Source organism: Athene noctua, chromosome 1, assembly GCF_965140245.1.
Source record: "Athene noctua chromosome 1, bAthNoc1.hap1.1, whole genome shotgun sequence".
NCBI classification, from domain to species: Eukaryota; Metazoa; Chordata; class Aves; order Strigiformes; family Strigidae; genus Athene; species Athene noctua.
In genome coordinates, this window is record NC_134037.1 from 212230981 (window position 1) to 212243279 (window position 12299).

The 12299-nt window shown below is 51.1% G+C and overlaps 1 protein-coding gene across 1 annotated transcript; it reads right to left on the minus strand.

Annotated features, from left to right (window-relative positions):
- Positions 1 to 291: 291 nt before the first annotated feature.
- SLITRK5 (SLIT and NTRK like family member 5) lies at positions 292 to 3357 on the minus strand. Its single transcript, XM_074930967.1, has one exon. It carries the CDS (start codon positions 3232 to 3234, stop codon positions 292 to 294), a length of 2943 nt encoding a protein of 980 aa, XP_074787068.1. The 5' UTR covers positions 3235 to 3357.
- Positions 3358 to 12299: the final 8942 nt, after the last annotated feature.

Here is a 12299-nt window from a genome sequence, read left to right on the forward strand (position 1 = left end):
AAAAAAAAAAAAAAAAAAAGGAAAAAAAGCAAAAAGCCCTGAAAATAAAATTAAATAAACAGCACACCCTTTCAGAATGATTCCCCGAAGCTGAAAAAATCCTGTGCCAAGGCACTTCACCCTACAATAAAACGAATTAAAGGGGGCAAAAAGGAGGGGGGGGAGGTGTGGGGGGGAGGTCAGCATTTACGTTTCTTTGTTTTGCGCGTGGTTGTTAAATACAAATACTCTAGAGAAGGAGCTGCTGTGGCTGGCGGGGGGGGCAGGGGAGGGGGAGACGGGGGCTGTTTCTCAGAACTGGCTGAATGTGGTCTGTTTTTCCAGCACTTCGAGGTAGTCCGGCTCTGCGTTTAGTTTTGCTTTTAGCTCCAGGTACTCGTTCCTGTTGGGCTCTACATAGACAGTACTCGGGGGGCTGTAGAGCACCGTCTCCCGGAGCCTGCCGTCCCCCGGCCCCGGGTGCAAGTACTGGTGGGCGCGCCTAAGGTCATAATTGGGGGAGTAGGTGTAGGCGGCGGGGAGCTTGGGGTAGTCGGGGAGGGTGGAGCCGGGTGTGCCCAGCGTGGAGGAGGAGGAGTGTTTCTCGGGCTCCAAAATGCCCCTGTAAAAGCGATCGGCGTCTTGCACCGGGGAGAGCAGCTCCTCCCGCGGCTCGATGGTGCTCACGCTGTACGCGGGGCTGCGCGCGGGCGCATCCTCCCCGCCGGGGGCCGGCGGCGGCGGCGGCGGCGGCGGCGGCGGCGCCCCCCCCCCGGGTTGCAGGGGGTGGCTGCTGTAGGTGACCTTGAGCTCGTGGAGGTCTTTGTAATCCTCGCCCGCGTTGCCCTCCCGGGAGCGGTAGATGGGGTTTTTGCACATGTGGCCCAGGGGGTGCGGGATGTACTCGTAGACGTGGCCGGCGGGGGTCTTCACTTTGGGGAGCGCCGCGCCGCCGCCGCCGCCGCCCCCGCCGCCGCGGTGGGGCGGGTGCTGCTGGAGGTGGGGGTGGTGGTGGTGGTGGTGGTGGCCGCCGCTGTAGACGCTGTACTGCATGTTGAAGGAGCTGACGTCGGAGTTGTTGGCGCTGGCGTGGTCGCCCTGGCCCTTCTTGCGCCGCTTCATCACCAGGACGAAGAGCCCCGCCGCCACGAAGACGGACATGATGAAGACGAGCAGCAGGCTGAGGATCAGCACCGAGAGCGGCACGGAGGAGCTGCCGCCGCCGGCGCCGCCCGCGGGCGCGGAGCCGCCGGCCGCCGCCGTGCCGTTGAGGCGCACGGTGGAGGAGGAGGGGGTGGTCCTGGCCGGCAGCTGGCCCGGGGACGGCGTGGGCGTGGAGACGACGATGTCCGAGTAGTCGGGGCACAGCAGCTCCGCCCGGACGGCCCGCATGTCGCTCTGCGCAAACTTCTTGGGGGACTCGCAGATGACCTGGTCCACCAGGACACCGGTGTTGAGCTGCTCCAGCCACAGCTTCATGCCCACCACGTCGCAGGTGCAGTCCCAGGGGTTCTCGTGCAGGTCGATCTGCAGCAGGGACTTCAGCTGGTCCAGCACCCCGCTCACTGGCAGGTAGGAGAAGTGGTTGCTCCGCAGGCTCAGCCTGTAGAGAGACAGACCGGAAAAAATGTTCCCCGGCAAAGACCTCAGCAGGTTGTTGTTCAGAAACAAGAGCTGAAGGTTGGGGACGGAGTCAAAGGTGCCCGCCTCTATCTCCCGGATGACGTTGTACTGCAGGAAGAGGTACTGCAGGCTTTGCAGCCCATAGAACAGCTCTGGGCTCAGCCGTTCGATCCGGTTCCCGTTCAGGTAAAGCCTTCGCAAATTCGTTAAATCCCCAAAAGCCCGGTCCTGAATGACCGAGATCCGATTATTGCCCAGATGCAGCAAATCCAACCCCGTGGCATCCACAAAATCTGCCCTGCGTACCAAAGCGATGTAGTTTTCCGTCAGATACATCTTCTTAGGATTATAGGGTTTGGGCTGCAGTTCAGAAATGCTCTCAATCTTCCTCTCCTGACAATTGACATTGAGGCCCAGGTCAGAAATCTGCAAGTTGCAAGTGCAGGCAGTGGGGCACTCCAAAGGCACCGGGGATTTGGTCTGGTAGGCAATGCTGGGGCCATAGTTGCTGTATCCCAGGTCTTTTGAGGGCAGGCGGGAGGTGGGGCGCACCCTCGTCTTGTTGGGTTGACGGGTCCCTTTGGGGGGCTTCAGGGGGGATTTGTAAACAGCTGAAGAAGAAGTGGCAACGGAGTTGACCGAGGCTGGGGTAGTGTGGAAATACCCTGTGGTGCTCAGTGGTGTCTGCGGTCTCATTTCATAATCCGAGATGAGCCTCCTGGGGCAAAGCTCCTGCTTGGAGACTTCATCCAAGTCTCGACCATGCAAGCGGAAAGGGGTCTCACAAACCACATCTCCCACCAGAGCAGAGTAGGAGATGCTGTCCAGCCAATCCTTTAGAGCAATCAACTCACAAGAGCAATTCCAGGGGTTTTCCTCCAGCTGCAGCTCCACCACTTTATCCATGTGCTGCAAAAGGCCCACATAGGGCAACAGCTTCAGCCGGTTACCCCTCAGGTCCAGGTGAGTTAAGGGCACAAAACGGAAAAGGTTGTTGGGCAAACTGGAGAGGAGGTTATCATTGAGAATCAGCACCTGCAGCAAATGCAGTTTGCTGAAGGCATTGGGTTCAATGACGCTAATGTAATTATAATCAACCTGTAGGTATTCCAAACTCTCTAGTCCAAGGAAAGTGTCATCCCGTAAAAGTTCCAGCTTGTTATTGTTCAGGTGCAGCCTTCTTAAACCTCTGAGACCATGAAAGGCCCCGGTTTCAATGTCTTGTATGTCATTGCTCCCCAGATGCAAAATCGAAGCCCCTGTGTAATTGACAAACTGGTTTGGGTACAGCCTGTTCAAAAGGTTCCCAGACAACAAGAGGTGGTAGACAGGGAACCTTGGTGGACTGATCTCAAAAAGGCTGATGATCCCTCTGTTTTCACAGCTCACTGTTAAGATGCTGTCCTTCTCCTCACAAGGACACGCATTATCACAGATTTCCCCATAATACTCGATGCTTTCTGCCCACGAAAGGACTAGCGATGTTAAAGCAAATGCGATCGTCTGCAGCATCCAGATATGCATTTTTTTGTTGAGGTCCTGTTCCAAAGTTACTGTAGAGCAGCAAGCGTACATTTTATTTCCTGTGAGGATAAGGAGAAAAAAAAAAAAAAAAAAAAAAAAAAGCAGCATAATAGCATAGACCCATAAAATTTAAAATGGACACAAAGTTTATATATCTCTTCAGTGGGGTAGAGAATGGATTGTTAATCAAGCAAAAAAAAAAAAAAAAATCCTGTCACTTCTAATTCCCACACTTTCGAAAACTGGATGACATGCATTGATTAATAGGTTGATGGGCAACTCCTAGCGAGTCAAATGCCTGCGGTGTTTAAAAAGGTGAGGTCACAGTAGGAATTGTTCTGGTTCTGTTTGTGTGGGGTGCATTTCAATGCTTCCTTGGATTTCTTTTTCACGACCAGCCCCATAAATATACATAAAATGGCTGTCAGTTCAGTTTCACGGTTCTAATTTAAGAGAAAAGAAGCACCATTTTACGAGGTTCCCCACCTCCCCTATTACCCAGCTCCCCCTTCCCTTCAGAACCTCCCCAGTGAACAGCGCACCAAGGTCTTCCCCTCCTTCTACCTTGATTTTTAACCGGTGGTGGAAATGCCATGGTAGGAATCCAGAGTGAAATGCTCAGTACTGAAAACGGCAGCTTAATTCAACAGAGAGAATACTGACACATTCTCCACATCACACATTTCTTAAAACTCTTTTATGTGGTGTGGGTTGGTTTTTTTTTTGTTTTTTTTTTTTTTTAATCTATACATTTACAAAGCACACACCCACCCACACAGACATGCACACATACACACACACACATGCACCCCCAGATGACTTCTGTGGAGGAATTCTTCAGTAATGAGATAAAATATGTTAATCTCCTACTTCAGTGCACTTAACGGCTCTCTTCAGTGTGAGAAATTTTGTATCTTTACACAAGTAAATAATTTTAATTGATTTTACAATTGCCCCCCCATGAGCTATATACAATGTAACAGAGCTGACTATCAAGCAGAGGTTTTCAGCTCTTATGCACACACACACACGCGCGCACGCACACACGCGCACACACACACACACACACACACACACACACACATATACACACACTTTCTTTAAAGGAAATGTTTTAACCACTCACCCAAAATTTGTGAAAAATGTAAAACATGCAGATGATCTTCGGAGTCTCAGCCATATCTGACATACCGCTTATTCCCAGTGTTCTGCAAAACTAGCCTGGTAGAAGTGGAGAGATCTAAATAGGTCTCATGGAAATATCTCATTGCCAACACTCCAAGCATCAGAGTTACTGATTATAAGCAGCGATGGCTGTCAGTACTCTTCATCCTTTAGGGGAGAAGACACCCAGGCTGATTAAAAGCCAAAGGGGGTGGAAGGGAAACCCTACCATTGACCTACGTCAGTAATTTAATACCCAAATTTCACCTAGCTGGAAGCAAAACCCTTTTCCATTCCTTCTTGCAGTCTTTCTGACTCCTTGTGTCTTTCTTCTACTTCTACCAGTCTAAAAGCAATATGAACAGGGAAAATAAATGCATTGTGTGTGTCGGCAGGGGAAGACTAATAAATCAGCCAGGCTTAAATGCTGGAATCTTGGAGCAGGCTTGCATTTTCTATCGTCCACCTCAGAGCTCCAATCCTTACGACACAACTCTGGTTTGGAGGAATGCATCCTAAAAAACGGGAAGTCTCAGTACTGCAAGACATCTCCTGTGGCATCAGGTTCAAGGCTGCAAATCTAGCACTTGCAGCAAAGGCAGTCATGCAGCAAGAAATCGGAAGTCTCGGTGAATCTCTCTCTAATTCTGACCAGACGTCAACTGGATCGGAATTACTCAAAGCAAAAGGCTTCACTGCGTAAAGGCAGCAGAAATCTTACTCAAAGGCATGTATCTAGCATATTCTTTCTCGGCTCAGCTCGATCAGATCCATTCATCCATTAACCAACAGTTCTTCGGAGGAAAAAAAAAAAAAAAAAAAGCCACTGAAAACCTGCCCGGTCAGTGTTAAACTCCCAGGCGTTTTACAACTTTAATTCAATTATGGTTAGTATAGGAGGCAAATACAGTATTCCCTCCTTTCTCCTTCCTCCCTTTCCCTGAAAAAAAAAAAAAAAAGGGGGGGGTGGGGGGGATGGGAGGTAAAGAAAATAAAGTTGTAGCTGGCTATATGCAAGGTTGCAATCCCGCCCTGGAAACCCCTCTGTGATGACTGCGTGCTGCTGTTCGCCAGCTCCCTACAGAGGTTCCGATTGGGGGGGGGGGTGGGGGGGGGGGGTGCGACGGGGGGGAGGGGATAAGAGGAAAGGGGTTGCATGGGGATTTTTCTCGTGTGTGTGGTTTTTTTTCCCCGAAGAGTTCAACCCTTAGATTACCGCACTGCATATCCGGCGGGGAGCAGCGTTCAGTACCGCCGACAGCAGCGGCCGGCGGGCAACCCCCGGCCACCCGGCGGAGCAGCGCCCCGAGTTGGGGGACAGGGCTCTGCGGGGGGGCGGCGGCGGGGGCTCGGGGACGGGGGAACGCAACAGCAAGGGAAGAGCCGGCGGTGCAGGGGCCGGGGCGGGGGGAGAAGGAAGGGAGGAAGAATGGAGAGCGCGAGAAAAGTCAACCCCGGTACTTACTTCGCTCGAAACCTCCAGGGCCCAAGCATGGTGGCAGCCCATGAAGATGCCGACCCGCTGCGCGGGCGCTGCGCGGGGCCGCCGGGGCGGCGGCGGCGGCGGCGGCGGCGGCGCTGGGTATGGCAGCGGCCGGGGAGCTCGGTGCGGAACGCGCACAAACACCCCCCGCGCGCAGGCGGCGCCGAGACACCCGCGCTCGCACAGGGGCGCGGGCGCACACACACGCGCACACACACACACACACACACACACACACACACACACGCACACGCACACGCACACGCACTCTCAGGCGAGCGCGCGTGCCCGGGCAGCCGCGGCGGGGGGGGGGGGGGGGGGGGTGTCTGCGCGGCGCGCGCCCCGCACGCGCACTCCGGCGCGCGCCCTCACGGCGGGGGCGGGGGCTGGGGCGGGCAGCGGAGCGCCGCGCGTTCCCCGCCGCCGCTGAGCGCAGCGGGGGGGGGCGCGGTGGGAGGGGAGCGAGGGCGGGGCGGCGGCGGGTCCGGGGGGGCGGGGGAGCGGTGCCGGGGGGGTTTGGGGAGGAGAGAGGCGCCGGGGGTGGCGAGGGAGGCGGTCGGGGGCGTCGCGGGGATGGGGGGGGCCGCGTCCCGGGGCGGCGGGGCGGGTGTCCCCGGCTGACGGCGCGGCGGGCGGGCGGCCCCGCGCGGGCGGCCCCGGCGCTCGCACACACATGCCGATGCGAGCGCCGCGCGCCGCCCCCGCCACGCCCCCGCCCCCCGCGGCCGCGCTCGCACTTTCCCGGCACGGAACAACTTTCCCCCGCGCTCCGCCGCCTCCGCGGACGCCGGCCCCGCTGCCCCCCCCGCCCCTCGGGGCCGCAGTCCCGCGGCGGGGAGCGGCGCGGCCGCCCCCGCGCATGGCCGGGCGGCGCGGAGCGGTGCGGAGCGGCGGGAGGCGAGGGCTGGGCGGCCGCCGCTGCCGGCGCTCGCTGCGCGGGAGCCTCCGCTGCATCCGCGCAGACCGTGAGGAGCCGGGTGTTCGCGGTGGAAGGAAACGGCGAGTTTCGCTACACGTGGAGCCGGGGGGGAGGCGGCGGGTGTGTCGGGGTCGTGTAGTTTTAATCTTTCTCCGCTGCCCACCCCAGCTACGGGGCGCGGATGCGGCGGCGACAACTAAGCGACTCCGCGGGAGTCCCCATCCCGCCCGGCCGCGCGCTCCGCCTGGCCGGGGGCTGCCGCCGCGGAGCGGTGCCGTGCGGAGCGGTGCGGCGCCTCCCGCCGCGGCGCCTCCCGCCGCCGCCAGGTGGCAGCGCAGGGCGGCGGATGGGCCGCCCGGCCCCGCGCAGGGCCGCCCCGCGGGCGCGCAGCCCCCGGCCGCGGGCAGCCCCGCGGGGCGGGCTGGGGGACTGCCCTGCCAGGGGCCGCCGGTGGCCGCGACGGGCAGAGGCGAAGCAGGCGACGCTGCGCTGACTGCGGCGCCTTTGTTGCCGGCTGGGAGAGCTGCCGGTGCTGCGTCTGCCTAGGGAACATGGAGGGGTTTTGCAGTTCAAAGGTGGCTGTAGCAGTGGTGATGGGTTTCACGTTCAGCTTTAGGTTTTTCTTTTCCGCGAAATTACGGATTTGGCTGATCTTTTTTTTTTTTTTTTTTTTTTTAAAAAAAAAAAAAAAGGTAATTTAATTGCATAAATGCAAAGATGTGCACATGTTCGCATTTGTGTATTCACTGCTGTGATCCGCTGCATACATTTTGGTATGTAAATCAGATAGGTGTTACGCGTACAGCAACACATGAAGTGCATCCTGCGTGCACAGCACAGAGGTTGGAATCCAGCTTTAACTCAAAGGTAATGTTAGAGGTAGTTGTGGTGCCTTCACAAGTTTTCTTGTGCGAATCTAAACAGTGAAGAGAGAAGAATACTCTGCATATGGTATGTGAATTCATCTCGTCTATATCTTCAGCAGACCTCCGTTAACTTGTATCTGAACATCCCAACATGTTAAACCCAGGAATGACTGTAAAGAATCACCTTTTTCTTAATGTTCAGCCTTCCCCAAAAGGTGTACGTGTCTCTTTGCAAATGTAAAAGGAGTGTGACTCAAATCCTCTTTTCCTAGGCCTGGAGCAAGCAAGATCTGGTGTTTGGATGGAAGACAACTTTCTTATATAAACCAGCTAATATTCCTGACCTTGTAGAAGCTTTTGGAAAGCTTCTCAGGGGGACAAAGTACTTCTATTACTAAAGAATCTCTGACATTCCTGTTCTGAAGCAAAACCGATTGATTCAGTGGAAGGCTTTGAATAGCTTTAGATTGAGTTCCAAGATACTACTTTTAGTCAGGAAAAGAATACCAAACCACACTAGGCACCTTACCCACCCCCCACCCCCACCCCCCTACACAAACACACTTTAAAACTTTTTAAATATTCCATGTGCAATATATGCTGACAGTGGAATAAAGAGAATTCACAGATAGTAATCAGGGGTGTTTTACAGGAGTTTCTTATGACCTCATTATTTCTGAAAAATTTTTGTTTTGAATTAATAATACTGCATTTTTAATAGATGGGATTTTAGGCATATATGCTTGCATTTTTAAGATGTGTCATATTTATAGCATCTGTCTGTGTGTCTATGCTTTTTTTTCCCTCTGACACACAAAATTAGATACACATCAATACTTTTTTATTCATAAGAGAGAAAGATATTTTAAATAACCTTGGCAGCTAGGCTGATCTTAACTCTTTCAATGAAACTATTTTGGAAAAGTTGCCATTTCATAAACCTGAAATAATTTTTAAAACAATTATGAGAAAGTCAGTATTGTACATATGTTTCAGTTTAATTATTCTGGTCCTGTGCTAATGAGATATTAAAAAGTATGAATACAAAATCCAACTTAATAAAATCTTACTTCCAAGCTGTTAGACTGATAGATTATTTTAGTAGCACGCACAAGGTTTAAATAGTTATTAGTGTAGAACTGTCATGCTGCTGTTCCATTCAGTCTTATTCTGATTAACTTTATACTTTTAATAAAATACCTCAAAGTTCTGTAGAGTTTTGCAGAGCATTTATTTCAGTATATGTGACGAGCATGAGAGAGCACAGCTCTGTATACCTCACTGAAATCACTAAGCAATTAGTCTGAAAGCATTCCTTACAGTGGAAAGTTAATATCTGAATGTTTGAACTAGAACTGTCATTATAAACCCAAGCACACGAACATCAAAAAATAAATGCTGCTAAATTTCTCAGAAATAAAGAGGTCTTTATTACTATAGAGTGTTGCCTTTTGCTAATTTGTCTTTCACCTGCTTTTCATTAAACCAGGAGATCCTAAAAACCTTTAAACTGAAAAACTCACGAGGAAGGTTGAAAAGCGACTTGAATAATCCTCATATGGAACACAAATAGAGGGATGAGAATGAGGATGGAACAACAGAAAAGATAGGTAAACAAAAGGTTATGATTAATATACAGATTATATCTACAACAACTTATAAATGTACAGGTCTACCCGCTTTCTATAGTACTTCAATCAATAAGAGTAGCAGGATCAGTTGATATAGTGTGTGGAACCGGACATTACGGGAAAACAGGAACATGGAGGTGCCAAAATCATAAAATGTATTGGAACTGAAGGATACGCACTGTTTAGGAAAGACAAAAAAGGTGATGAGATAATTTCATGTGAATGCACTAAAAACTGTTAAGGAGTAAAAACTGTTAAACAACAGCGCAATAAAGAAGTTCAGTTTAAGTGTGAAGATGAGGTAGTGTCTGCTTGAATTAAAATTATTGAGCAAAGAGTAGGAAAAAAGCTTCATGGGGATAAAATTGCCTTTGGAAGAGGGGCCAGGTCTCTCATGAAGACTATAAGGTTGTATCAGAGTTATGCAGGGAGAACATTAGGAGAGCCAAAGCACAGCTAGAGCTCATCTTGGCTACAGCTGTTAAGGATAACAAAAAATATGTCTATAAATTCGTTAATAGCAAAAGGAGGATTAGGGAAAATCTCCCTCCTTTACTGGATGCCAGAGGGAAACATGGTAACTAAGGATGAGGAAAAGGCTGAGGTGCTCAATGCCTACTTTGCCTCAGTCCTTAGCAGTGGAACTGGCTGTTCCCTGGACACCCAGCCTCATGAGCTGGGAGATGGGGAGGGGAAGCAGATTGAGGTCAGCACAGTTGAAGAGGAGGTCATCAGAGACCTGCTGCACCACTTGGATGCACACAAGTGTGTGGGACCAGATGGGTTACACACAAGGATGCTGACAGAGTTGGCAGATGTGCTCGCCAAGCCACTGTCCATGATTTGCCTGAAATCATGGCTAACTGGGGAGGTCCCATTGGACTGGAGGGTGGCAAATGTGACACCCATCTACAAAAGAGGCAGAAAGGAGGATCCAGGAAACTATAGACCTGTCAGTCTGACCTCGGTGCCAGGGAAGGTCATGGAGCAGGTCATCTCGGGTGCCATTAAAAGTCATATGATTGACAACCAGATGCTCAGGCCCAGTCAGCATGGGTTTATGAGAGACAGGTCCTGCCTGACAAACCTGATCTCCTTGTACAACAGGGTGACCTGCTTATTGGATGAGGAGAAGGCTGTGGATGTTGTTTACCTTGACTTTAGGAAGGTCTTTGAGACCGTTTCCCAACAGCATTCTCCTGGTGAAAGTGGCTGCTTGTGGCTTGGATGGGCACACACTTTGCTGGGTAAAAAACTGTCTGAATGTCCAGGCCCAAAGAGTTGTGGTGAACAGAGTTAAATCCAGTTGGCAGCTGGTCATGAGTGATGTCCCCCAGGGCTCGGTTTTGGGGCCACTCCTGTTTAACATCTTCATTGATGATCTAGACGAGGGGATCGAGGGCACCCTCAGTCAGTTTGCAGATGACACCCAGTTGGGTGGGAGTGTTGATGTGCTCGAGGGTAGGGAGGCTCTGCAGAGAGACCTGGACAGGCTGGAGCCATGGGCTGAGGCCAACTGCAGGAGTTTCCATAAGGCCAAATGCCGGGGGCTGCCCTTGGGCCACAACAACCCCCAGCAGCGCTACAGGCTTGGGGAGGAGTGGCTGGAGAGCTGCCAGTCAGAGAGGGACCTGGGGGGGTTGATTGACAGCCGGCTGAACAGGAGCCAGCAGTGTGCCCAGGTGGCCAAGAAGGCCAATGGCATCCTGGCTTGTGTCAGCAATAGCGTGGCCAGCAGGGACAGGGAAGGGATCTGACCCCTGTCCTCGGCACTGGTGAGGCCGCCCCTCGATTCCTGTGTTCAGTTTTGGGCCCCTCACTACAAAAAGGACATTGAATGACTCGAGCGTGTCCAGAGAAGGGCAACGAAGCTGGTGCAGGGTCAGGAGCACAGGTCGTACGGGGAGCGGCTGAGGGAACTGGGGGTGTTTAGTCTGGAGAAGAGGAGGCTGAGGGGAGACCTCATCGCCCTCTACAGCTACCTGAAAGGAGGTTGCAGAGAGCTGGGGATGAGCCTCTTTAACCAAGTAACAAGCGAAGGACAAGAGAGAATGGTCTCAAGTTGCGCCAAAGAAGGTTTAGACTAGACATTAGGAATGGGCTGCCCAGGGAGGTGGTGGAGTCCCCATCCCTGGAGGTGTTTAAGAGTAGCGTCGACATAGTGCTTTGGGTTATGGTGTAGTCAGTGTTAGGTCAGTGGTTGGACTGGATGATCTTCAAGGTCTTTTCCAATCTAGGCAATTCTGTGATTCTGTGAAAATCTATTATAAATCTGCTGGTACAGATTTGATCTGGATAATAATTCCTACAAATGCAGAAAAAAAAAAAAAAAAGGTGAAACATGATATTGTGTGTTTATGCAAATTTATGTGATTTCTCACAGACAAATAGGAGAAAAAAATTCAGCCAATGATGTTGGGGATGATACGAATTTGAACATGATAGAGGATAGCTTCTTCCATGGCACAGACACTGAGCAAGCAAGAGGCAAAGATAACTTAGACTTAATTTTAGTGAATGTTAGGATCTACAGGAAAAACTGATGATATAAAATAATTTTAAATCTAATGATTTTGAGCTTTTCTACTTCATGTGAAGTTGTGAGACAGAAAAATTTGGAGGATCTGTAACTGCAGTCCAGTGTTTCAGAAAGGCAAACTGAGAAACAAAAAAGTTTCGTGAGATGGTCTTGAGCACCAGAATTAGAATTCAGATGAGGCATGATATTACTTCATGTGAAAAGATGCAAACACTATTGAATGTTTACACTGGGGGGGAGAGGGAGAAACAAACAAAAAAAAACCCCTAAACAAATAAAAGGGATGAAAAAGAATTCCCAGAAGGTAAAAACTTTAATCAAGTTATTAAGGGTAAGCACAAAACCTATAAAGAATGGAAAAGAGATATTGATTAGCAAGGAGAAATCTGCATCAATAAGTAGAAGGTATAAAACCAAACTGAGAATGATCAAAAACCGTATAAACCAAAAATTGCACGGAAAACAGAAACATAGTAAAAACTTCTTAAGTCATGTAACTAAAATGAGAACTTAAGAAGTGGATGCATGTTAAATGATGGGGTGGACATTAAGAATAAAATAGACCTGAATT